Below are 26,775 nucleotides of genomic sequence, written 5' to 3' on the forward strand. Positions count from 1 at the left end.
AAATTTCATTTTCTTTATAAATTACCCAGTTCCGTGTATTTTGTTAAAAGCAACAGAAATGGACTAATACAGGTCCTCATTTTAAAAACAGCTATAAAGGTTATTAGGACAACTGGGGGAAATGTGAACATGAACTACCGATAAGTGTTGTATTAATATAAATTTCTTGAGTGTGACAACTATATCTTAGGAGATATAAGCTGAAGTATTTAGGAGTGACATCTAAAACTAGCACTCAAGTTGTTCAACAAAGCACTCAAGAAGATACAACATGTTCCCTCCTGGATGGGAAAACTCAATATGGTCAAGATGTCAATTTCCTACAAATTAATATATTATTATAATTCCGATCAAAACACAAATGAAATTTTCACATATTAAGAATACTATATTTCTCCATTAATTTGAAATGCCGCTTTTATCACATAATAATTCTTATATAATACTTTATATATGATAAAAGTGGCACTTCAAATCAATGGAGAATTTAAAATTATATTTTAAATAGTATTGATTAACTGTTAGAAGCAAGGACAGAGTTAGATCCTAGCTTTAAAATATACAACAAAAACATTTCAGCTGCATTACAGAAACAAATGTTTTTTGTTTTTTGTTTTTTTAAAGACATTTGGATCCCTATACTGGCCAGTCACTAAAAGAAAGAAAAGCCATGTCTTCAACAAAAAATTGAAGGAATGAAAAGAAAGAGAAAAAATGGAGGGTGTCCCTACAGATTAAAGGAAACTTAAATTCATAACATCCAAAAGCAATGTATGGATCTTACTTGATTCCTACTTCTAAACTTTAGGCAATCAGGAAAAGGACAATGACTGATATTGAAATTATTGCTAAATTTTTCACATGTGATAATGGTACTGTGGTTAGGTTTTAAAAAATGAAGTCCTTATCTTTCAGAGATACATCCCTAAATATCAACATATTAAATGATTCCTAGATCGTCTAAGGTTTGCTTCAAAATATTCCAGAACTTGGAAGGCACATATAGATAAAACAAGACTGGCCATGTACTGTTGTTTGTTAGAGCTGGGTAATGGGTACAACAGATTCATTATACTCCTCTACTTTTAGATATAACTGAAATTTTACACGATTGTTTGTTTAAAAAATAAAAACAAGAAATAACCTGAAGAAAATACCTTACTCTGATACTGGATAGGAAAGACTTTCTACACATTAACAAAGAAAAGATCCATAATTAAAAAGCATGAAAGATTTGATTAAAAACCTATATGAAAACTACAGAAGTTAGACAAATATTGTTTTGCAACAGACAAAAAAGGATTAATACTCTTACATAGATGAATACTAAAGCAAGAAATATAACTGGCCAATAATGGTAAGAATATATCCAGCCTTTATTGTAATAAAATAAGTTAAAACAATGGACTGCCCTTTTTACCTACCAATTTTTTATTTTAATGACAATATTCAGGGTTGGAAGGGGCACTTAAAAACAATGCCACGTGCTACTTCTAGAAAGCAAATAACAAAAGGCACCAAAAACTAAAACATGTTTCTACTTTTTGAATAAATAATTCCCATTGTAGGAACCTAATCTAAAGAAACAACCAAATACAAAGTTTTTGGTCCAAAGATGTTTATGAAAGCTTTATACTGGCAGACACTGGAAACTAAAACATTCTACAGTAGGTGACTGGCTAACTAAATTATGGAACATACATAGAACTGAATAACCACATCAGTATTAGGAGTCCAATAATATGGAGATGCTCAATATATACAGTATATGTTATAAACCCAATCTGGAAAAAAAAATCTGTCTGTACATAAAATATCCTAATATAGTCATATAATAATATATTAATGTTTATTATTAAAACATGATTAGAATATAAATTTTCATTTTATTTCTTGTCTGTATTTCCTAAATTTTCTATATTGAATGTATATTACTTTCATATTTGGAAAAATTTTAAACAATTGGTTTAATACTTTGAGGAAATATACTTCACTGACTAAGAATTACTCTAATTTTTTGCTACTTTTTAACCAAGGAGCTCAAGTAAAAAGAAATACAAATTGACATTCCTAAAAATGAAGACATCATTTTTGCTTGTACAGTATCTAGCTGCTATTGTAAGTAAAAACTTAACTGTTGGAGTGCTAACAATTTCTTCTGAAATTTAAAACTGTTTTCTAAAAAAAAAAGCCTACACAACTTAAATTCAGATTCTACACACATGTCCTCTTTATAAATTAGTTAATCCTGTAAACCAAAAAGGAAAGCTTTCCTTCAGATATGCTACACGATCTCACGTAGGACTGAACAGTGTGGCTGAATCTGTAACTAAAACAATAATTGATTTAGGATTAAAATCATAAAGTCATCTTCTATTCAATACCCTGTACATATAAAGTCTGGAAACAACTTAGAGGTCTCCACCAATTTTTCACATACTATCCTATCTCTTCTCCTTACCCCCGTCTGGTTGCACATGGGTGAAAAACAAGATATCCCAAATTTCTCCTCCTAATCAGGGCTGAAAAAAACATTTCTCAAACAGTTGTACAGCACCTAGTAAAAATTACTTCAATTATTTCTCATTAGATGAAGAGTAAAAATTTACAACCATAAAACCAAAGCAGTTTGCACAGACGATGGGTGTATATAAAAGTTATTATTCCAACTAAGTAGGCAAATAAATTGAACAAAAGTATTAGCATTTCCAAAGTCAGTTACATTCTGGTGCTATTCTTACAGGCATATTATCTCTATTCTCTATTACTAATACCCACGATGTTTCTAGGAAACTTGTAAATTTTAAAAGAATTCCAGAGACAAACTCAAAGTCTTAATATTAACACCTGGATTATTTGTAGATAAAGGATTTTTTTCCCGCTGCCTTCTAAATACACTATAAACTCAGTGTACCTCTAGATACACATTGCATTGTCGTCTTGGACTGATTATTTTCTATGCGAATGGACCTCTACATTTATAATGAAAGTCAGTGCCTCAATTTAGAGAATACTCCTTTAAAGACCACTTTTTATGAGCTACTTAAAAGAAAAAGGAATACTTTATATCTGAGACTGTCAAATCCTCGAAAGAGTGACGGTCAAATTGTGAAAATCTTAGAAATAGATTCATTTTCCTACTGATCATATCCTGTTATAAACTAACTAAAGCACACACTGGATGTTCAATATTACAAATCACAAAATTCTTATTAACAGGAAGACTTTATAGCCACTAGAATTATTAACATACAAAAATTTAGTAAATACTCCACACTTCAAGCAAAATATGCAAAATTATAATCACTATTTTCTACTTTCGTGTTATATTTGCATAAAGGGTGATCAATTGCTTCTTAAAAATAGTCATTTTTTGGAAGTCTTTTACAGTTAATACAATTCAGTCAATTCAGTGAAGATCTACTAATATACAAAACACTACAGTAGAGACCAAGAAATGTAGAAACAAATGTAACATGGGATTCAAAAGTCAATTATAATAATTGAAAAGAATTTAAGATTTTGGCAAGTAGCCTTCTGACTTTGGTGATAACTTTGTGATTGTGTCACTGAAGAACATTCTGGATCAATGATTCATTAAAATGATGCCAGAAGTAGAGCCCGAGGCATGGAGCAGGGGACTGGAACCCCCCACTCCCACAACCAGGCACGCTGCCAGTGCCAAGAAGCATGCCAAAAACACCACCTCCATGTGGGTGGCCCACCACAGCCACCACAGTAACCACGGCTGCCACAAAAGTGGCTAAACGACACAACCACCACACAGATGGTCCACCAGCTACTGGAGTGCACGGACACAAGGAGAGTCACCAGCAGAGACCAAAGAAAAGAAGAGGATGTCTCTCTCCACAAAGCCCATTCCAGAGTGACAAAAGAAGCATCTGTTCTATGATAATATTGGGGGATCTGAACACACCTCTCAGCATTGGACAGATCATCTAGGCAACAAATCAACAGAGTAACCATTATTCTTTCAGAGGGAGAGAAGAAATCTAGGGTTATCAGTGGTGTGAGGAAGGAGGGAGGGGAATAGGGAGAGATTGGACAAGGGGCATAAAGAATAAGTACAATTTGTAACAATATATATACTAATAATATTGATTTGATCAACATATGTCAACATTGAACACCGAAAATACGTATAATCAATTATGATTCAATAAAAAATAAAATATGAAATAATAATAATAATAAATTTTTTTAAAATGATGCCAGAAGTAAAAGATGCTCAAAGGTAATCACTGCACTAGAAGGATACTCCAATTCCTTTCCTTCCCAAACCTTTCCCACTTTTTCAGTCCAGGTTTTCAGGTTTAAAAACTTGAGTCATGGGCTGGCCAGTGAGCTCAGTTGGTTAGACCACACTGTTAAAACACCATTTAACAGAGGATATAAGGATCCCCTAACGGGGCCAGCCACAAAAAAACAGTCATGGACCCATTACTATACACATTAGGAAACAGACACTTGAGTGGTTAAGTGACTTGGACTAAAGTGATAAAGCTAATTAGAATTAGCATTTACAACTACCTTCCTGCTCACTCCCCAGCACTGACATTCACTGTAGTTTGCACTTCCTTCCGAGCTTAATGTCTTGATCTCTACTACAACTCCTTTGATCATTCTTAGTGATTCTGAAATGCATGTTAAGAGGATTAATGCCACACTCTGACCACTCAGTTACTCAACTTCCTTACATTCAATGATCATATCCTCGGTGTCACCTCAATCACCCATTCTCATGGTCATATGTTGGATCTTTGTGCTAGCAATTAATCTATCATGAGGAAAATCTTAATTCCAAGCATCCCACTCTGACCGAACTCCTGCCTTTCCATTTCACTTCCACTAGTAACAGTGAACCCAACAATTCTTTAACCTCGCTGGTATGTACCATTTCTTGAGCTTTCACTGTCTCCCTACCATGACCTCACTTCTCTCCCCACCTGAATTGGAATTCACAGGCCACATATCTTCCTAGGACCTCTTTCCCTCCATTCTGTCTAATAAAATCACAGCTCCAGTTAAACCCAACTCCCATCTCCTCCATGCCTGCACCCACACAGGTCATCATGACTGGGGGAAAAAGTACACAGTGGTATCTACTCTCAATTTAAACATATAACAAATCTCATGTGTTATTACAGTGCTGTCTAACATTTCTATTACATTTCCTTGTTCCATTCATCCTTCCAGATAATTATTTTCCACACCTTCTCCTCTCCCTGGGAGACAGCCTACTCATTTCTGACACTTAGATGTTTAATAGGCATTTCAAACTCAATTTCTTGACCAAAGCTTATTCTTATAAAGTCTTCCCAAACTAGTAAGATGTTCCACCTCACTCAGTTGGTCTAATAACCTTAGAGTCACTTAGACACACACACTTAATCTCTAATACATCTAATATTACCCGTTCTTGCCAACTCCATTGCTACTACCTTAGTTCAAGCCACCATGATCTCTTTCCTACTCATATGGAACCCCAAATAGCTTTCCCTGCTTCCACTGTGTGGAGAAAATGTTGTTTCCCACAAAGCCACCTGTCATCCTTTAAAAATAAGTCCTATCACTTCACTCACCTATTCATAAACCTCCAGTGATTCCAACCATACTTAGAATAAAGTTCAAAGTGCTTTTCAATGGTTTATGAGATCTTAGAGCAGCAAGCAGCTAACTATAGCCAATGTGCCAAACCAAGTCCACTGCCTATTTCTGTAAATAAAGTTTTACTGGAACACAGCCATATCCATTTGTCTACACAACATTTATGGCTGCTTTCCCACTACTACTACAACAGAGGTGAGTAGTCATGACAGAGCTCTTATACACCTCCACCCCCTCAAAATTGCTATTTTTACAGAATAATTATTTACAGAAAAGTTTCACCAACCCGGCCCTCCAAGATGTGCCCATAGTAGTGCCTCAGTCACACTTCACTCAGTGTTCCAGCCACACTGCCGGCTCTCTAGTCATGCAGCACACTTTGTACCTGCACCATGTACCTGGAACACAATTCTACATGCCTTGCTCCCTCATGTATTCAAGTTCCTGCTCAAACATTACCACCTCCGAGAGAACTTTCCTGACTCTGCTAACTAAAATAACACTCTACCTTTCTCTAGCCCCTCACTTATTTTTTCCTCTTAGCACTGACTTCATATATTTGTTTATTGGTTTATAGTCTTGTCTCTTACTTCCCCACTAGAATATAAGTTCCATGAGAACAGGACTTTTTGTTCTACTCATTGCTGCATCCCTGGAACACTGCACATAATTCATAAATATTAAAATAATAAATTTTTGTGTTATGGACTGAATGTTTCAGTCTCTCTCCCCCCCCCCCCAACTCCCCCTGCCCCCTGCCCAATTCCTGTGTTATAATCCTATCCCACAATGTAACACTTCTAGGAAGTGGGAAGGAGGTGGGACCTTTGGGAGGTAATTAGTTTATAACGGTAAAGCCCTCATGAATGCGGTAAGTGCGCTTATAAAAGACACCCCAGAGAGCAATCTTTCTGTCCTGTAAAGATATAACCAGAAGAGAGCTGTCTGAAGCCTGGAAGAAACTCCTCACCAGAACCTGACCATACTGGCACTGATTCAGAGTTCCAGTCCCAAGCCCTGTGAGAAATGAATTTCTGTTGTTTATAAGCTACCAGGTTTGTGGCATTTTGTTATAGCAGCCCAAGCAGACTAAAACAGAAATTGATACCAAGAAGTGGGGGTGCTGTTGTAACAAATCCTGAAAAATGTCGAAGCAGCTTTGGAACTGGATAATGGGTAGAGACTAGAAGAGTTTTGAGGAACATGCTAGGGAAAAAACCGACATTGCCATGAAGAGACCTCTAAAGCCAATTCTGGTCAGAGCTCAGAAAGAAAAAAAGGAGGGCTGTAGAGAAAACCTCAATCTTCTTACAGAAAACCTAAGAAATCCTGAACAGAATGTTGGTGGAAATATGGATGGTAAAGGCTATTCTGATGAGGTCTCAGATGAAAATATGTAATATGTTATTGGAAACTGGAGGAAAGGTGATCCTTGTTATAAAGTGGCAAAGAATTTGGCTGAATTGTTTCGTGTTCTAGTGTTTCTGGATGATAAAATGTGTGAGCAATGAAATTGGATATTTAGCTGAGGAGGTCTCTAGGCAAAGTGTGGAAGGAGCAGCTGGGTTCTTCCTGACTGCTTGTTGTAAAACAGAAGAGAGAAATGAAGACAAAAATCATGAGGCAAAAAGGAAACAGAATTTAAAGATTTGGAAAATTATCAGCCTGTCCCAATTATCAAAAAAATGAGAAACTGTTTTTTGAAATGAACACTAAAGTATGAATCATGGACTAAATCAACCACCTGAACAAAAGCCAGGCGTAGAAATAGAATTATACCTGCAGAAACACTTCCAACTGGGACTAAAGGAAACAAAAGATGGGACAAAATGAAAGAAGACCCTTGAGTTTCTTATACCTTACAGGACTGCACCATAGAGCTATTTGGCTGTAAACATGCACTATTCTTCAAAAAAGGGGGGAAAGGATCCCAAAGACCATTCAGAGATCATCAGGGCTGCTACTTCTACCACAGGCTCACAGTGTATGAGCCCAATGGGTAGGGCTGTCTTTACCGGGATTCCAAAGGGTGGGACCAACACATGGTGGAGACATAGGGGCAGGATACATGCTTAATTCTCATACACTAATGAAGCCATAGCAATGGATAATAACTGATTACTATTTACTTCTAATAGTTTGAATGTCTGGTTTCTGGTCTGGCATAAGGAGCTTGGAGGTCACCAATCCATGCCAACAAGTAAAAAACGGAACTGAAAATCAACACCACCATACTGTCCAGCTGCCAAAATAAAATAAATTTTTTTTAAACAGGAGACAGGAGAATACATGGAATCATCTTACAGGAGTAAAAACCCACACACAGAAACCTCTGCAGGAACCAGCACTGAGGCAGGAAAACCAAAAACTGTAATTGACAGATTGATGGAGGCTCAGTGTGGACAAGTCTGAGAGTTAAAACTCCAAGGAGGCTCAATCTCAGCCCCTCTCCCAACACTTATGTGAGTTTTACCTTCAGTTCTATCCAGTTCTCACAGTGAAAAAAAAAATCTCCTCATCCTTTCAGCAAGGGAAAGGGGAAAAGTACCATTCTGATATACACCCAGGGCATTTTGTCCTTAACAAGGTCTGCCCTCACCTCAAAAGAAATTATTCAACCAGAGCCCAACCAATCCAGGAGAAGTCCTCTAGGTAGAAGAATGAAAACACCCAACTCCAGCCCAGTCTAACTATGCTGTCCCTCCTAAGGAGGGGGAAAAACTGAGAAGCACTTGTGAAGGTCACAGCCCAGGCTCACTAAAAGACTGAGACCTAATCATAGGACTACAGAATGCTCCCTCTCTCCCTACACCTTACCACCATATCACTAAAGGCCTATTTAGCATAGTTTTTACCCAGTACATATATCATGTCTACCTTTCAACAAAAAACTACAAGGCATATTAAAAGGCAAACTACATGAGTTTTTAAGACACGTGACACAGACAAGCATAAGAACTAGATTCAGATATGGCAAGGATGTTGGAATTATAAGATCAGGGTTTTAAAATAATTATGATTAATATGCTAAGGGCTCTAATGGAAAAACTAAAAAATATGTAAGAACACATAAGTAATGTAAGAAGAAAAATGAAAACTCTAAGGAAAAATCAAAAAGAAATGCTAGAAATAAAAAATATAACAAAAATGAGGAATGCCTTTGTTGGGTTCATTAGTAATCTGGACACAGGTGAGGAAAAAAATCTCTGAGCTTGAGGATATGTCAACAGAAACTTCTAAAGTGGAAAAGCAATGAGAAAAAAGACAAAAGAAACAATACCCAAGAAGTGTGGGACAACTACTAAAGGTGGAATATACGTGTAATAGAACTAATGGAAGAAGAGAAAAAGGAACAGAAGAAATATTTAAAGCAATCATGACTGAGAATTTCCCAAAACAAATGCCAGACACCACAGAAATTTACACCTAGGTATACCATATTCAAACTGCAGGAAATCAAAGGAAAAGAAAAATTTTGAAAGAAGCTGAAGGGGGGAAAAACGCCTTATTATCTACAGGGGAACAAGGATAAGAATAGATCAGACTTCTCAGAAACCACGCAAGCAAAAGCATAGTGGAGTGAAATATAGTAATGCACTGCATAACATCTCAGGCAACTACAAACCACGTATACAAGGGTCGCATAAGATTATAATGGCTACTTAGCCTAGGTGTGTAGTGGGCTATATACCATGTAGGTTTGTGTAAGTACAATGTTTGTACATCATATTTAACATATACTATGTAACTTACTATGTTACTATGTAATATACTATGTATACTCACATATGATGTTAGCACAATGATGAAATCACCTAACACCACATTTTTCAGAATGTATCTCCATCGTTAATTGACACATGACTGTAAAGTGTTGAGAGAGTGGGAAAAACAAAAAACAAAAAAACACCAACCTTGTACCTGCAAAATCATTCTTCAAAAATGATGAAGAAATAAAGGCTTTCTCAAACAAAAACTGAGGGTATTTGTTGCCGGTAGGCCTGACTTGCAAGAACCAATTAAAAGCAGTTCTTCAGGGAGAAGGAAAATGGTACACATCAGAAACTCAGATCTATATAAAGACAGCATTAGAGAAGAAATAAGTGAAGGTAAAATATTTCTAATGGTTTTGCAACGTATTTATCTTACTGTTCATCATAAATTAAAAGCAATATCAATCCCTAGGCAATGAGTTGCATAACAAGTGGAAACAGTTTGGAAAAATGCAAGAAGAGACATGAGCATAACTTGGTTAAGATGTATATGACACGGATTAAGACATTTTCTTTTAGAGATGCTTGTTTGTCTAACGCAACCTTGCAAAATACATTAACCACTGATCAAAAAGGCATAATAGCGGTAAGATCTCTCAGTTTAGAATCAGGAAGTCAGTACTGGTTCAAACTTTAGGCTCAGCCACTTACTGGCTGTAGGGTTTTTGGGCGAGTTACCTGAGTAACTCATCTGTAGAACAAAAATAGCAAAACCCACATTTCACACTTTAACTGTAAGGATTAAGTGTATAGACATGCAAATTCACCTAGCTCACTCCCCAGCTAATTCTAAAAGCTTAATGACCAGTTGTAAACGCCATGAATCTTGCAACATCCTCCTTGCACTCCTTCATAGGTTAACATAAAGCTAACAAGTTTATGGACAACCTCTGATAAATGTATAAAATTTAAGAGGATGCACTTTGTGGAGATCACCCCAGCTCTACCTTCCTTTAAATTCCTTACTATCTTATTTTTATCAGTATTTTAAAATGTTACCCGGCTTTATTATGAAATCTTCTTGAATGGAGGAGAAGGAGAGAATTAAAAAGTTAGAGACCAAACTAACAGTTTCATATTTTCTCCAAAGGATGGCTGAATCAATAGCAGAAAGTGGCTTCTAGAAGTATCTCAACCTCCAATCTTCATAATACAGCATCCAAAGCAGACTTGCTAGTCCATAATACCAGCCACAGGAAATGCATACATACATATTTTTTACTTACTATGACTAATTCTGTATTTTACATTTCCCTCTTTCTTTCCTGGCAAAGAAAATAAAATTTCAATTATTTGATATTTGTTAAATTTTCTTGGCATATGTTTCACGTTCAAATTTCCTTATAAACAATTATCAACTAGGCTCTCTATGTCAAATTTCATTCTCTATTTCAGCAAATATCCCCCATGTTGCTAAATTGCTACATAGCTACCAACCATGTCACAAAATAAGCCATAATGTTGGAGGGAAAAATAATTTTTGGCTCAGTCCCATTTTAATGATGCTATTTCCTTCCCATTTGGAAACACCTGTAGGCAAAACTTGTCTGTCACAGCTTGAATAAGACATACCATAAGGCAAGACTACTTTTAAGTGTTTTAAGGATATTTTACCTCACAAAGACAAAACAGGCAATTTATTATACTCTATATTATTATAGTATTTACATCCTATATAAAAAGAAAACACGTATTGGTACATCACACCAACACATAGCTAGAAAGGTCACTACTTTCATGAATAAGATAAATTAGTATGGTAGCCCCCTACCTTACTCCAAAGTATGTCTGAATTGATTTAATTGATTTATTCCTTTTCATGTTTTCCCTTCACTGGAAAGCAAGGCACAGGGGTAGCCTTCAGACTAGTCTCCCCATCACCACTGTACTAGGCACAATCATCAAACAAATCAGTTCACTTACTAATAAGACCTTAAATGGTTCCCTATAAAACTTTCAAAGCCAAGCTCTGATGTGTGGAAAACAAGGCCCTCAACAGCTAGTTCTTACTAGCTGTTTAGTCTTACCTCCCACCACTCGGTCTTCACCTACACACTAGGACGTTCCACCCTATAGCATCTGAGATCCCTGTCTTAAACTACTCCGTCTTCCCCTCCATCACTAAGTCACACATATTGACAGGTAACTCTGAGTTTTCTGCCCTAATGCTCCAGAACCAGGCTTCCACATCACTCCAGGCATACCTCCAACATGGCACCCCTCACTACACAGAAATTACGTTAATGTTGTTATGATGTCTCTATTCCCAAACCTGGAAAGAATGAACAGAACACCTTACTCTGTTATCCCAAGTACCAAGTACATGCTGGGTACTAAGTATTTACAAAATTTTACTAGACTTTTTGTCTTTAACATGCTATTTCCACTGGTAAATTTCACCTTGTCCCCCCACATCGTTTGAAAGCCACTTCCTCTGGGATACCTAGCATTCAAAAGTTCTCCAGATTTTTCCAAATGTGATCTCAGGAACATCACTTAACCTCTCTGTGCTTGTTTCTTCCACCATAAAATGGGGACAATATTTTACCTGCCGCTCAGAGCTTTCATGAGGATTAAATGAGTTAATGTATCTAAGGTACTAGAATAGTCAGGCACTTGGTGTTTGATAAGTGTTCACTATTCCTATTATTCCAAGCAATAACATTAGTGACTACTTATCCCACATTATTCCAGAAAGGACTTAGTATGGTTGATTTAAATCAGTAGTTGGTATACAGGAAATAAAGACTAAGCATCAACTTTCTGTTTCTAAATTTTTTTTAATCACCAGCAATTTGAACCATGACCATTTATTCTTTACCACCTATCAAAAAGTATATTTCTAGTAGGTCTCAGGTTGAATTCCTGCTGCTCACTCCTTATTCAAAAAGTGCCCATGGTCCTCTCTTGCTCGGGCCCAGACTCAAGTTTATTAACTCTTCACTGGAGAAGAAATGACAAATGTATCTTTAAGAATGTGTAACAAAATAACACAGATTTCAAAAAATACATATAAATTAGTCTTCTACCTGAAATCACTTCCACTATAAATCCCCCTCTGCCTTGTGACACCTCCACTTGGATGTCTAATAAGCATCCCAAATATAAAACATTTGAAGCTTAATTTCTAAATTCACCCCTCTCCATACTGCAGCCTTTTCCATCACTATTTCATAGTTCTGTCCTAAGCCAAAATCCTAGTCATCCCTGATGCTCATGCTACAAGGGTACTTCAAAAAGTTCATGGAAAGATTCATATTATCTTTTAATTCTTTTTTTCTACAAACCTTTTGAAATGCCAATGCCCACATACATCCAAACTACCAACAAACCTATCTACAAATAAATACCGCAATTCCAATTTTTTTTTTAAATAGACATTACTTTTTAGAGCATTTTAAGCTTCAAAGCAAAACCAAACCACTTTTTACTACCATACATTCTGGTTCAAGCAACTGTTTTTTGTTTTGTTTTGGCGGGTTTTTTCGCAGCTGGCCAGTGTGGGGATGTAAATCCTTGACCTTGGTATTATCAGCACCGTGCTCTCCCAAGTGAGCTAACCAGCCAGCCCCAAGCTACTCATTTTTAATAGCCTTTTAGATGTTCTTCCTGTTTCTGCCTTTGCTCTCATATAGTTAATTATTCAGAGTAGTCAGATCCTTCAAAAACATAATTCAGATCATAACTTTTCTCTGCTCAAAACCTTCCAATGGTTTTCCATCTCAAAGATAAAGTCCTTTCACGTCAACCTGAGCCTTACAACACACCAAGCATGAGGAAATGTTAAGCTCCAAGAAGCTGAGATTGATTATTTTTTAATATTTTATTCAATGCAGAATCTCCAGCATCTGGAATCATGCTTGGAACAATGTTAAGAACCTAATACATATTTCAATAAATGCTCTTGCTTCAAGGAGACGTCTTTACACTTGCTGTTGTCTCTGCTAGAGTTGTTCTCCCTCAAATACCTTCATGGATTCTCACTTAATTCCTGAAGCCAAGGCTTTGCCAAGGCCTAACCAACTACCCTACTAAGTTGCATCCCAAATTCACTCCCCCACCCCCTTCTCCATTTAGTTTTCCTTCATAGCACTTATATCACATAATACACTATATATCTTACTTATTTAAATGCATATTGCCTATCATCTCCCATCCACACACTTCTAAGTTCCATGAGATCAAGAATGTTTATTTTGTCCACTGCTGAATCTGCAGAATCTACAACAGTGCCTTGCACTTTGCAGATGCTCATACTGAAGGAGTACATTTTTCTATGTATATTTCACTTTATTCCAAACTGGGTAAGGTCTGAGTATTACCTTTTTGGAAAGTTTTGAAATGCATTTCTAATATCTATAATATTTTGCTTCTTTTTCATACGATATTTATCAATTTTGTAGGCTAAAAGTCAATTTCATATTACACTGCTAGTACAACAGCAACAAACTGTTTTCCTAGAAATACTTATTCTAACACTTTCAGTATATGGAAATATGAAAAAAAAAAAAAAAGAAATATGAAAACCCTCATCCTAAGCCACACAACTACCTTAAAAACTGATAAAAATCATGAGATTGATTAAACAGATAAGAATTCATTTTTTTAAAACTGCCTTAAATGTCTTCAATTCTGCTCAACCACACCTGTCTTCTGTATTTATTTAGCAAATCTTAAAGAGCTATCTGAAGTCAGAAGAGTTCACATAATTTTTAATGTCCCCAATACCTACTTCAGATACAAAAAGCTAAATATACAGAAATAATGTTCAATATACTAGATAAGCAGAAAATGTATATATTTATTTACAGTATTTATTGATGCATTTCAAAATCATTTATGCTAAAAGAAACCAGACACAAAACAGTAGATATTGTATGATTCCATTTATATAAAATTCTAGAAAATGCAAACCTATCCATAGTGACACAGTGTAGATCAGTGGTTGCCTGGGGCAACCAAGGATGGAAGCACGGACTGCAAACAAGCATAAGGAAACTTACGGGAGGTAATGAAAACATTCTGTATCTTGACTGTGTTGGTATTTCATACACATCAGTCAAAACTCATCTAACTTGTACAACTAAAATGGATTAAAAGAGACCTATTAAAATTAATGAGATGTTCAAATTGAGATTTTTTGTGACTGCAAGTGACTTAAGGGCTTTTTATTACATAAGAAAGATCAGAAAAACTAAGGAACCTGCATAAGATTTCTTTCCGTGACAAAAATAGACTACACCTAACTGTGGGTCTGAAGGGATTCTAGGTGATGATATGAAGATTAAGACTGTACTCTTTAAAACATGTTCATTCAATAAAATGATCACATCTCATTTTATCCTTATAGCATTCCTATTAGGTAACTGAAAATATCATGCTAGTTTAAGAAATCAAAAAAAATAGGTACAGAGAGGTTAAGTATAACTCGCCCAAAACAACTAAGTCAATTTTCAGTTGAACTGAAAATTAAACCCAGGCAATCCATACTTTTAACCAGTATACCACTTTTCCACCTTAGACTAAAATTTAAAGTTTAATAATATTTAAGTATTGATACAGTGTAGGGAAAAGAGCATTCATACCCAGTAGATGGGAGTTTAATGTGGGTACCACCTTTTCAGGAAAACATTTTGGCAATACCAAAACTTACAAAAGTCTTTAAGCCAGCTAACAGTCTCTTCCAGGAAATAACACTACAGAAATTTCATTCCAAGTATATTTTCAAGGATGCTGCTGTATTACTTGTATGGCAGAAAATCTGCAAATGATCTCAATGTCAACCGATAGGAAATGGTCAAATAATTGCAGTACATGACACCTTGCCATAAAAAAGAATAAGAAAGATCTATGCAGATGCCCTGAGTAAAACAGGCCAAATCACAGAACTGGGTGTGTAACAATTTAAATAAGCACAAAATAAAAGTTTTGGAAGGATTTAACAAAATATCAATCTAGAGACCAGGAAAAGTGTGGTTAGTTGAAAGTGATTATTACACTTTTATTACTGTATTCTATACTATTTACTTCTTCAATTTGGCACTGTTAACTTTAATAATGTAAAAAGTAATTTTAATAAATACTACTGATGTTTAGTTCAAATTTTGAAAAGAACAGCTGACTATTCTGAACTACATTTAAAAAAGAAATCTGACCTTTCAGTTGATTTGGGGGAAGACATATTTGGAGAGAAGTGATAATGAGAAACTTAAGCTAACTTCTACAAAGACTGGCATTTATTACGCAGGCATTAAAAAGATAACCAACCAATTAGGCTCCTTTAATTTACAAAATTCGATAGAACACAAGTTGGGAATCTTATGATCCATTCTCCTGCAATGCTCAATGATGTCTATACTAAATTACTTGCAGTGGGCCCAGCTATCAAGATATACTCTCATGTTTTACAATCCATTAGTATACCTTAGTTACACACCCTCCTAAAAAAACTTTAAGCTTTTCTAAAAAGAAAAAGCCCCCCAAAATGCAATAATCTTATACATACACAAGACCTATTAGGCATCCAAATATAAATGAATTTGTGAAGCAGTTCCCTTTAACAGAAACATATAAATCCACGGCAATTTCATAATAAATTTGTAACATCTGTAAAATGTAGATTTTCTTTAGCAGAAGTATATAAATACCAAAGAGGAAAAAAAGTCCTCTGGGGTGGAGGAGCAATGCTCTGGGATCAAGACAAGACATTCGAATAAAGAAACCAAATATTGAATAACTCCTTCTAAATGCTAATTATAACCAAATATTGAATAACTCCTTCTAAATGCTATTTAAACATGTTATACTAATAATAAAAATAACTGAGGTCTTATAAAAAAGGGGGGGCTCTGCCAAAACCAAACATTTTTAATGAAATTAAATAATCCCAAATGATTACAACTGAGTATGCAAAAATATAACATCAATAATCCTTTACATTGAGAATGTTTAAACAGACTGAAGCTTTAAAGGTTCTTGTGAAAAACCATATGATATGATCACAGAATGTGGCTTAAGCCAGGTCACTTCAACTCTACTTATGTTTTATTGCTGTAATTCTCCAAAATATCTTACCATAACAAGTACTCATCGATAATACTTATTCAACAAATATTTTAGAGACTATTTTGTGTTTACGCATGATCATGCTAGGGACTGACTATGGCAGAAACACTGACCACACCTTTATAGCGATAGTACAATGTACACTCATTTCTCTCACACTATGAGAAGCAGTCTGTTATAGTGGAAAGAATGGTGACCTAGAAAAAAATCTGGAAATAATAAAGACAAAAAAAAAAAAAAGGAAACAAAAAAATCTTGCAATTCCTGCTCTAACCTGCTCATGAGTCATTTTTAACTTTCAGATTAGGCTGACGGTCAGCTCATGCCCCATGAACATGTATAATCAATTAAAAAAAAAACTTTCAGATCAACAAAACTGTGTTATACCTCACAAACTCGATTCAGGAAATAAATTAGGCTAAGTAAATATTTAAATCTTTTTTAAAAGATTTTTTTTAAAATCTCATTACTACATTTTAAGGCTACTGAGGCTTACAACCATTAGAAATGAAAAAATAGGGAGGGAGGTTTCGGTAATGGGCCACAATAATCAACCACATCGTATATCGACAAAATAAAATTTAAAAAAAAAAAAAAGAATTGGGGAATTTCTAATATTAAAGGAGCTTTTATTGTTTATAAATATAAGTAAATAATCCTTAAATTTGTATTGGGGAAAAAAATAAAGACTCAGATCAAAAAAAAAAAAAGAAATGAAAAAATATTCTAACCTTAAAAAAAAAACAGCAAACATATTAAAGCTGTAGTGTTGGAATTTCACAATGTCCGACCTACACAAGGCCACAAGACTCTTTAGAATTAAGAAAGAAAAATATGTACACAAGGAATTTTCTAAAAATAATTTTTTTATCCTTTTATGATATTCTGTATTTTTTTAAATAGGAAAATATTTTAATTTAAAACTCCAAAATGAACTCTGAAAAAAATATTTTCAAATTCCATATGATTTAAATCACTTTTTATAAATATATATAAACATCTCCTTGTACATCTGCAACCCCAGGCCTTGTTATACAGACAAATACATCAGTTTTTCATATTAAGAATCTACATAAACTAAGAATTTTTGTGTGCCTTTTAGAGACCATATGCAGAGGTACTAAAAAAAAAACCTTTAAGCTATGATTAAACAGAAAAGCCACCCCACCAAGTACTTTAATAAACACAACCATATTTTCCCCTTTTTATATTCTACTCAAAAATCTAACACCTTTGTTAATCATGTATTCAAAAAAATTCAAAAAGCAAACAATAAAAGATGCTTTAAGCAACTGTGGCAAATTCTATCTTTTTAAAAGTATTGCATATTTAAAACATTTTATAAACGTGTGAAAGGGAAAAAAGCTTTGCAACCAAAGGTTTACTAAAATGATTATCAATGCCTCCAATGGGTAATAAATCTTAAAATACACATTGACTGTTAATTACTGTCCATCTTAATTTCTTTTTATCTGAAATTCAGAAGCAATGTGTATTCCCTTTAGGAGAAATTCAGATACAAAAAAGTAAGTTTATTAAAAAACCACTTTAAATATTACAGTATTTTTCATTTCAAGATTCTTTTAGATAAAGCAGATGTGCTCTATGGTTTAAACAATCTGATTAACAAAATTTCATTTAGTTCTATTTAGTAAAATACAAAAACACAAATGGTGAAATGGTGGACTATTAATAACTATTAAGAAATCTAGGGCTGGCAAGTTAGTTCAATTGGTTAGAGCAAGCCTTGCAACACCAAGATCATTGATATGGACCCTGGTACTGGCAGCACCCCCCAAAAAAAAAAAAAAAAACGTAAAAGTGTCCCCAAAACACTATTTGTTACAGATAACTAATATGGCGATATTTATTGTAAAGTATATAAATAGCTTTCACTGAAATTTAACATTTCAGCTTATTACCAAGATCAACACTATCATATTAAAATGGAAGTTGAGTGGCCTATGTTTCTTTTTCCAAAAATGTTATCAACTAGACAAGGGATTGGCAAACTTTTTCTAAAAGGACCAGATTTTAAGTAAGAGACTCATCATATGTGGGGGCAGGAGGAAGAATATAGATGGGCAGACATTAATAAATGAACATTACAAATTAACTTTCATAGTTATTTCCCAATCATAATGAATGTGTGGATATGTACACATACAACAAGTTATAAAACTAGCTCATTTTAATTCCATATTCTTTATGGTATGTTAATTAGTAGTACCAAACCAAAGTCGGATAAGCAGCAAAAGGATGAGTGACTGAGTTACTCTGAGGCTAAATCAATAAGCAAGAAATCTGGTTCTGACATCTAAGAATTTCTACACAATGAAAAAGCTGTTTTCTAAAGAAAATATTAGATGTATATTTTTCAGATGTCATTTTAAAATTTAATTGAATTGTTACAATTTGAAGCTAAATGTAATTTGCTTTGTTTTATTAGAAAAAATACTCAAGCAAGGTCTACAATCATTGGTCAATTAAGAATGACTTACAAGAACATGATGCAATAAAATAAAAATACAAGTACAAACTATATATCTGAAACACTTCTATTTGGCAATTTTATAACAAATCAAAATTTGAAAAGAACAAAGAAGATTGCAGATTACTTCGCAAGATACAGAATAAAGCAATTGATGAAGTGCTTAAGCAAAAGAAAACAAAAAAAGTAAGAAAACACACTGCTTTTCTTTTCTTTTTAAAAATAAAATCACATTTGCTACAGATCGTATGGATAATACCCTTATTAAACAACCATTCCAGAATGTCTTATAGTAGCAGTGCTTTTATTTGCACTTCATTTAGTTTTATATGACTCATTTCATGTATATAGCTCTTTACCCCCACTGTTAATGAATAAAGACTCCCATAGTTTTTATTATTTTTTAATTTTTTAAAGCAAATGAGAAATGATTTATGTACCATGGAATCTTTCTCATTTTGGAACCAAAGGCTTATTTAATTCTATATTTTTGTCTATTCTTTCTTTAAAAAATTTAGTGTAAAAACTGCTGGTTTTTATATCACTGTAGTGAAGTGAAAACTCCTCAATCAGGAGCATTTTCTGCAGTTTGACTGCATATAACCACATACTTTACAATATGTCCTTCCAACAGTAAGGAAATAATTGATTTCCCGGTCACTGTCAGAAATGAGTGCCATAGTTCTATTATGGGTATAGGTCCTCCCTCAAAGACTTTCTGGAAGGATGTTCAATGTGTTTTGTTCTTATAGATAATAACAGTAGTACATAGTCCCTTAAGTCTGCAAAAGACATTTATTGTTAAAGAAGGTGCTTTATTAACAATTCCTCTGGCAGCACTAGTGAATTACAATATCCTTCAATATTATTTCTACCATAATATATACATTTAACTTTCATGCCTCTAGAAAAACATCTACAGTACATTTGAAAATATAAAAATATATTACAAATCTGCTGAATTATTTACAAGCAATGTTCTATTATCTCTATGCAACATTTGTTTAATACAATACTAACAAGTTACACATATTTCCATTTCTGTAAGTTAAAAAAAAATCAATATGGCTTCTTGCTTACCGAGCAAGAAAGTGATTTTATTTTCCTTTTCAAAACCAACTTTGGTGCATAAAGGATTTAGTTTGAAGATAACTTTTAAAAAAAATACAGTTTTTCTTACATTAAGAAAGAACAACTCAAAAACCAAATGCTTTCCTCAGAAAAAAATTAGAGTCATATAGGTTAAATGAAAATATGAGGATTATTCAAATAATTTTAAAGAGAGGTTTTTCAAAAACCGTTAACAGATTAGTTATATAGGTAAATATTAACATACTGTACTCCATGAGAAAGCCCTAGTCCTGAAAAGGGAGCCACCAGACATACTGCAACACTCTTTAACAGTAATTTTCAGACCTAATTCGATAGACGAATTTTTAGTTGATTGCAAATGTCGTTCACTGTTTGCTTAAATACAAATTGAACACTTTTCTTATCAGAGTTCTGCAAAAGAACACAAATGGCAACCAATCACATCTATTTATCATAATTGAAAGGTAAATTATCTTTTGATAATTTTCAATGTCTAAATTATTTCCTAATATGACTTCAAATCAACAGACACTGTCAAGACAAATATCCTTACAGTGCTTTTGGTATCTGTAACGGCACATGTTGTAATTGTTTTTCTTTCCAATATAAACTACTGTAATCACTAAAGGGAAGAAAAAAAAAGCAGCTTAAAGCAGCAAGCATGCAAAGCCTTTAAGAAGCTGTTCCACTAAGTTGCCAGAAGAGTGTTTGCTCAGTCTCCCACAGTACCATTCCATGAAAATGTGGACATACAGTAATATATTAATATATTCCACAGAAAGAGGCTACTTCATTCACAGAATGTTTACACTAAGCATAAATATTATTCTAAATACTGGATTAAAAAAAAAAAAAAAAAGGAAAGGGGTTGACTCTAATGTGCAACTTTTCCTAAACCCATTGTCAGTGACTAAGACTGCAGGTGTCCCCGCTTGTTTGCTTTTTATGTATTTATTTATTTTTTACCTCTTCAACCTCTTCTGCGGCATTGTTCTAGAAAAAGAGAAAAAGGAATTTCTTTTATTCAACTGAATCAAACACATTGAGCACTTAAAGAGAGAAATTTTAAAAATTTATAAGATATAGGCAATGTGATCATAGATGATCATTAACATTTATTTCCAAAACATTTATACACATAATGGATACAAATTTAGTGACATAATATAGCTGTTTAATAAATCTTTTTTATGCAGACTGTTAATGTGTTTCTTAGAAAGAATTCCATGTCTAACACGTGCATTTTAACCAATTAGTACTTCAAAATAAATATGTTCTTTTTAGTCTCATTCTGAAGTTAATTTTTGGAAAGTTAGCCATGTTTTCATTTTGATATGTGTATGAGGAAGAAATTATTTCTCCTAAGAACAAGAAAAAATTTTTTCTCTTTACTTAATTTCACAAGTTTTCCCATTCAAACACAGAAATTTACTAAAGATACTACACCAGAGCAAATGAAGGGGCTTCTATGACTCTATACCATTTTAGAGAAGACTCAGTTTTGATTTCAGAAAAGAAGCAGCACAAAAATATAGAGTCAAAATTAAATTTTAAGATTTTTCTTTTGGTATCATTAAGGAAAATTAAATCTAAAGAAGCACCTAATATGCCTTCGGAACATCCTCATTTCTAAAGAATGAAATAAATAAGAACTGTAGAATCACATACTTTGAGAATATGCATCACTATTCCTATGCACTTTTGGAAATCAGTTCTAAATTTGAATGTTATTTTTAAGTCACTTTCACTAAAATATCTAAATTGATTCCTACATAGCACAACAGCAGCAAAAATAAGCTGGTTTGGTGAGAAAGGAAGACTCTTTGAAAGAGAAAAGTAGAATACAGGGCAGAAACACAGATTAATCTTAATTTAAGATTCACGCTCCTTTGTCAGCTCTTCAAGAGATGTTTACAACCAGTTCTAAAAGCAGAGTGGCTCTCCCAAAATATCAGTCTTTTAGAATGCTAACTGTAGTTACCTCCTTCCAAAGAGTAAACAGAAATAATCCTTAAATTAGGTACCAGTAAATAAAGAATACTCAATTATTTTCCTTTGAAAAGAGAGTAGTTGTACCTTTTTCATATTTTTGGTAGTGAATTTCACTCAATCCTCTCCTTGATCGTCTCTCATCCCACAAAGAACAAGTTTTACTGTACTTTAGCAGCTTCATCAAAGGATGTTTTAAGAAATGTTTTGAGAAATAGAGAAAACTCAAGAGTCTCAATATTTCCACATGGCAAGACCCATTCTATGTTAGAATTTCATTCTCAGAAGAACGTCTCAAATTATAGAAATCCTGTTATATTGAAGAATATTCCAAAAAGTTCAGTCATGGAATGAACACAGCCTTTAAGGTTTTTTTTTTTTTTTTTTTTTTTTTTTTTTTTTTTCCGGTGACCGGCGCTCAGCCAGGGAGTGCACCGATCATCCTTATATAGGATCTGAACCCGCGGCGGCGGGAGCGTCGCCGCGCTGCTAGCGCAGCACGCTACCGAGTGCGCCACGGGCTCAGCCCTAAGGTTTTTAATGACTATAAAATTAGCTATCTTTATGATAGCTAAAATTTACATTTGGGAATTTTGGACATTTCTGTCCAAACTATCTCTATGCAAAATACATATTAAAATTTCATTTAAAAAATATTAAATTCTTTCATTAATACTGCCTTTTAAAAACTGGTTTTAAGCATTTTCATCACTTTTTTAAAATCACCCTAGTATACGTCACTTAGATTAGAGGTAGTATGGAGTTTGGCCACTTACTATCTGTGTAACCTTGGGCAGATTAAACTATTTAACTTCTTGCCTCAGTTTCCCAAGCTGTAACACAGAGATAGTAACAGCTACTTCACAGAGCTGCTGTGAGGATGACGTGAATGTAAAGCGCCTAGCAAAGCGGCTCAGCACACAGTGAGAAACGGTGGTCTCCTCTCCGCCCCCCACCAGCCCTTCATAAGCACAGCACACTAAAACAAAGGTCAGATCAGAAAATCATCAGAAATGTGAACACTCCGAGTTACCTCTTAAAAACAAAACACAATAATATTTAAACTGCTCTTTTGAAAAGTCTGGGGAGGCCGGTTAGCTCAGTTGGTTAGAGCACAGCCTTGTAACACCAATGTCAAGGGTGCGGTTCCCCGTACCGGCCAGCCACCAAAAAAACAAAACGAACAAACAAAGGAAAAGTGCGGGGAGAATATAAATTTTTAAAAATTTTTAATTTCAAACAGTGATGGTATTTAGGACACACATGATATATTCCCAGGCCCACAAAAGTCTGACATTATAAAAAGAGTTACATATTTAAACAAAAGGCATTTATTTTCAAAATACTATGAATATTAAAATCAAAGCTTAATTAAGATAGATCTAGAATTAAACAAGCATATAAACTTTAGCAAAATATTGGATTGGTCTTTCTGGATTCTCTGTGTAATCTCCACATACCCAAAAAGAAAAAAAAGGCAGAAAGTAAGATAGGCTTGGAATTGAAATTCAGTACTTAAGAATAGTCCTAACTTATCCAAAATTTAGAGAGACTTAAGATTACAATTCAGAAAGTAAAACAGAGCCAAGAACTAGTTTACCTGTATATGTTTGGGTCCAAAAGCAAGGCAGTATCTTTGGGTAGCTTTGATAAATGAACTACTTTAGTTTTTAACTGATGTCTTTCACTTTCATTCACCCACACATCAGGCAGACTATGAGTTAAAAAACAAGGCAACAGTAAGATAACATTAATTTTAGATTTACCCTTCATATATGCCTTCACATTTCCCAACCTTATCTGCTAGTTTGATGGGGCCACCTAGGTTAACAAGTTTCTCAGAAGCCACGGAAGCTCAGCCACAAACTTCAGCATTAGTAGCAGGACATACAGTCCCAGAGAAGAAATGGCAGCGTTAAATTTTTGACAGGGATTTAGGAATAAATTAGGAATTTGGGGTGGCAAAGCCTTAAACTTATCAGAACACATAGTCTGGCTCTTAACTCACTGAGTGAAATTCATAACTGAGCTTGACTTGATAAAAATCTGACATCAAGTCTCTTTATTAAGAAGGAAGTAAAAACCCCATAAGATTAAAAAATGCATATGACCAAAATTCTGAATCCAAAGAAGTTTATTACTACAAAAATTTCAAATAAGAGTATTTTGATATTTGGACTAATCCTTTTCTAAAACACTTGGAATACACAGACATTTGAATTTGATAGATATTTTTAAAGGAACTATGTTTATAACCTTAATATAAAAATATCTCTTAAAAATCAGTATGAAACAGATGAAAACTTATTAGGAAAAGAGGAGATGGGAGAGGAAAAGGACACAAACCATTAATTCACTGAAGACAGAAACAGTTTAAAAATTATCTCACTTGTAATCAAAGAAATGCAAAACGTAAAAGGAAATGATAAGAGCCAGTGTTAACAATAAGCCAGAGAATTAAATTCTCTAATGTAGCAGATGGGACTATAAGTTGACACAAACTTTCAGGGAGGCAATTACCACCAAAAATCTTAACATTTTGCATAGTGTGTATATTAATAGAGAGATTTTCATATCACTTTATAATGAAAAATAGTTAACTTCAATGTTTAGTAAAAAGGAGTTAGTTAAATAAAGGGTAACATTTCCATAAACCCAGTCTAGGTTTGTATTGGGGGGAGAGGGTAGAGCAAGGGGAGAGCTGTGGAAGATAAGTTCTATACTAATGCAAGTTGGCAATCACAGGATTAAAAAAATGTTAAACAGATTTAACATGGTAATGCATACTGTAAATCCCAAATCTATTTTTAAGACCTTTAACACTACCATTGATTAACATCTCCTCAGAACAGAGTAGGGAAAACAGTATCATAGAAAAATTAATAACAAGGACAAATGTTGGCCACATATTTTAAGTAAGCATACACAATGAAATCCCCTTCATTTAAACTTTTCTATTTAGTTTTTATCAACTCTGTCCAAAATTTCTACGATACACCTTCAATACCTTCTGTAACAAGTACATTTTAATTTAAAAGATAAAAGGAAAATTAAAGATGAAATATCTGAATTGAGGAACATCTAGGTCAGAAGAGCTCAAAAAGCTACTAAAACTCAAATAAAAATGTAATCACTGCTGGAAAACTGGTCAATTGCTTTTTCTATAAAACATCATTCACCGCATGCTGGAAATCTTTTACAAAGTTGTTGTTGTTTTTTTTTTTTTTTTTGGCAGCTGGCTGGTATGGACAAATTTTTTAGATAAATGATTCAAACAAAGGCACAACTAAGGCTGCTTGCATACTACTTGGAGGTCATTAAAAATCCTAAAAATGATTAAAAATTGCTGCAACTACGTTTATTAAAAACAGTTAAAAAACTAAAGATTTTTATCTCTTTAATCCTGAGAACATCAAAATGTTACATGGTTTAATTTCTCTAAGTCTTTTCATTTGAATTTAATAACAATTTTTGTGTGTAAGATTTTAATCAAAATAAAACGTTAAGTCTATTAGTTACACATAGTATTTCAAATACATACATGTCTTCAGGCATCCAATGAAGCAAAAGTTTTATCTTTCCAGAATCCTCTTTTCTCTTAGCTATTACCTAGTAATGACATGAAAAAAAAATTATAAAAATGATCTGTAAAACATCATTTTCATGCACTATTAAAAAGCACTTTTGCCCCTAATCAAGAACTTTCAGAGCATTAATCAGCTACAATGTATATCGACAAAATAAAATTAAAAAAAATAAAAATAAAAAATAAAAATAAAATAAAATAAAATAAAATAAAAAAAAAACTTTCAGTGTTAATGCCCTGGAAGAGATATTAGCACCACAACATACTGTTCTTCCCCGCTTTGTAGCACTCAAACCTCCATTCTTCCCTTAAGACTGAAAGTTCTATGACACAAGAATCTTATCCTACAGACTTCTTTATCATACCATCTACAGCAGTGTTTCATATAAAATAAATTAACTGAACTTTTTAGAAATATATCCTAAAGATACAAACCTGAATTAGGAAAAGCTAGCTCTATGCTCAAAGATGCTCATGTTATAAGAACACTTTTGAGCACTTCTGGCCCAAAAAGGGGAAAGTAAATATCCAAACACTAAGACCTTGTGATTGTACCCTTTAATACCTGTTACGTCCACCCAAGCTGCCATAACCCAAGTTTAGGTCTCCAAAATTCTGGACCTCCTCAAGCCACCAAAGCAATTCTCCACTCAGTACCCACAGTGCTTGTTCCAAAGCACAAATTCAGCAATATCACTTCCAAAACTAAAACTCTTCAACGGTTCCCCTGAGCACTTAAGAAAAAGGTCATTGTTAGCACAGTGCACAAAACTCTTCAGGATCTGGCCTCTCTAGTCTCATTTTTTTCATGTTTTTCTGCCTTGAAATCATATTGAGGCTGGTTTTCCAAACTATGAGACATATAAAAGAAAATTTCTCATCTGACCTCTAACTTACCAGAACAATCAGCTCTCCAGGCTTTCTGTGCACCCGTGGTATTAATGTTTTACAGAAGAAACAGCTGCTATAGATCAGACAGTGCTCTAGCTGCTGGACACACAGCAGTAAAAGCAAATCAAATCCCTGCCTAGTAAAATTAAAGACTTGTTTCTATAATTTCATCATTTCAATTTCTAAAACTGAGTTGATGACTTTTGGAAGACTTGCTAAACGTGAGTCCCTAAAAAAGGGGGGGGAGGGCAGGGGGTGCC

At 34.1% G+C, this 26,775-nt stretch overlaps 1 protein-coding gene across 9 annotated transcripts in view; it reads right to left on the reverse strand.

Moving 5' to 3' along the window:
* AEBP2 (AE binding protein 2) overlaps nucleotides 1–26,775 on the reverse strand; it is a 211,001-nt gene that overhangs the window by 136,470 nt on the left and 47,756 nt on the right. For 5 of the 9 annotated variants that reach the window (XR_010021350.1, XM_063075485.1, XM_063075479.1 and 2 more), the window contains 3 exons: nucleotides 25,580–25,647; nucleotides 23,639–23,752; nucleotides 21,016–21,042 (listed from right to left, as the gene is read on the reverse strand). Coding sequence is in view for 8 of the 9 variants with exons in the window: in XM_063075485.1 (XP_062931555.1) it covers nucleotides 21,016–21,042; nucleotides 23,639–23,752; nucleotides 25,580–25,647 (209 nt within the window). In the remaining variant the exon portion in view is untranslated. Of the gene's footprint in view, nucleotides 1–19,037; nucleotides 20,461–21,015; nucleotides 21,043–22,820; nucleotides 23,018–23,638; nucleotides 23,753–25,579; nucleotides 25,648–26,775 lie in introns of those variants that run through there. The other 4 variants (XM_063075477.1, XM_063075478.1, XM_063075483.1 and 1 more) reach the window with 4 other exon arrangements.

This window comes from Cynocephalus volans, chromosome 12 (genome assembly GCF_027409185.1).
Source record: "Cynocephalus volans isolate mCynVol1 chromosome 12, mCynVol1.pri, whole genome shotgun sequence".
NCBI classification, from domain to species: Eukaryota; Metazoa; Chordata; class Mammalia; order Dermoptera; family Cynocephalidae; genus Cynocephalus; species Cynocephalus volans.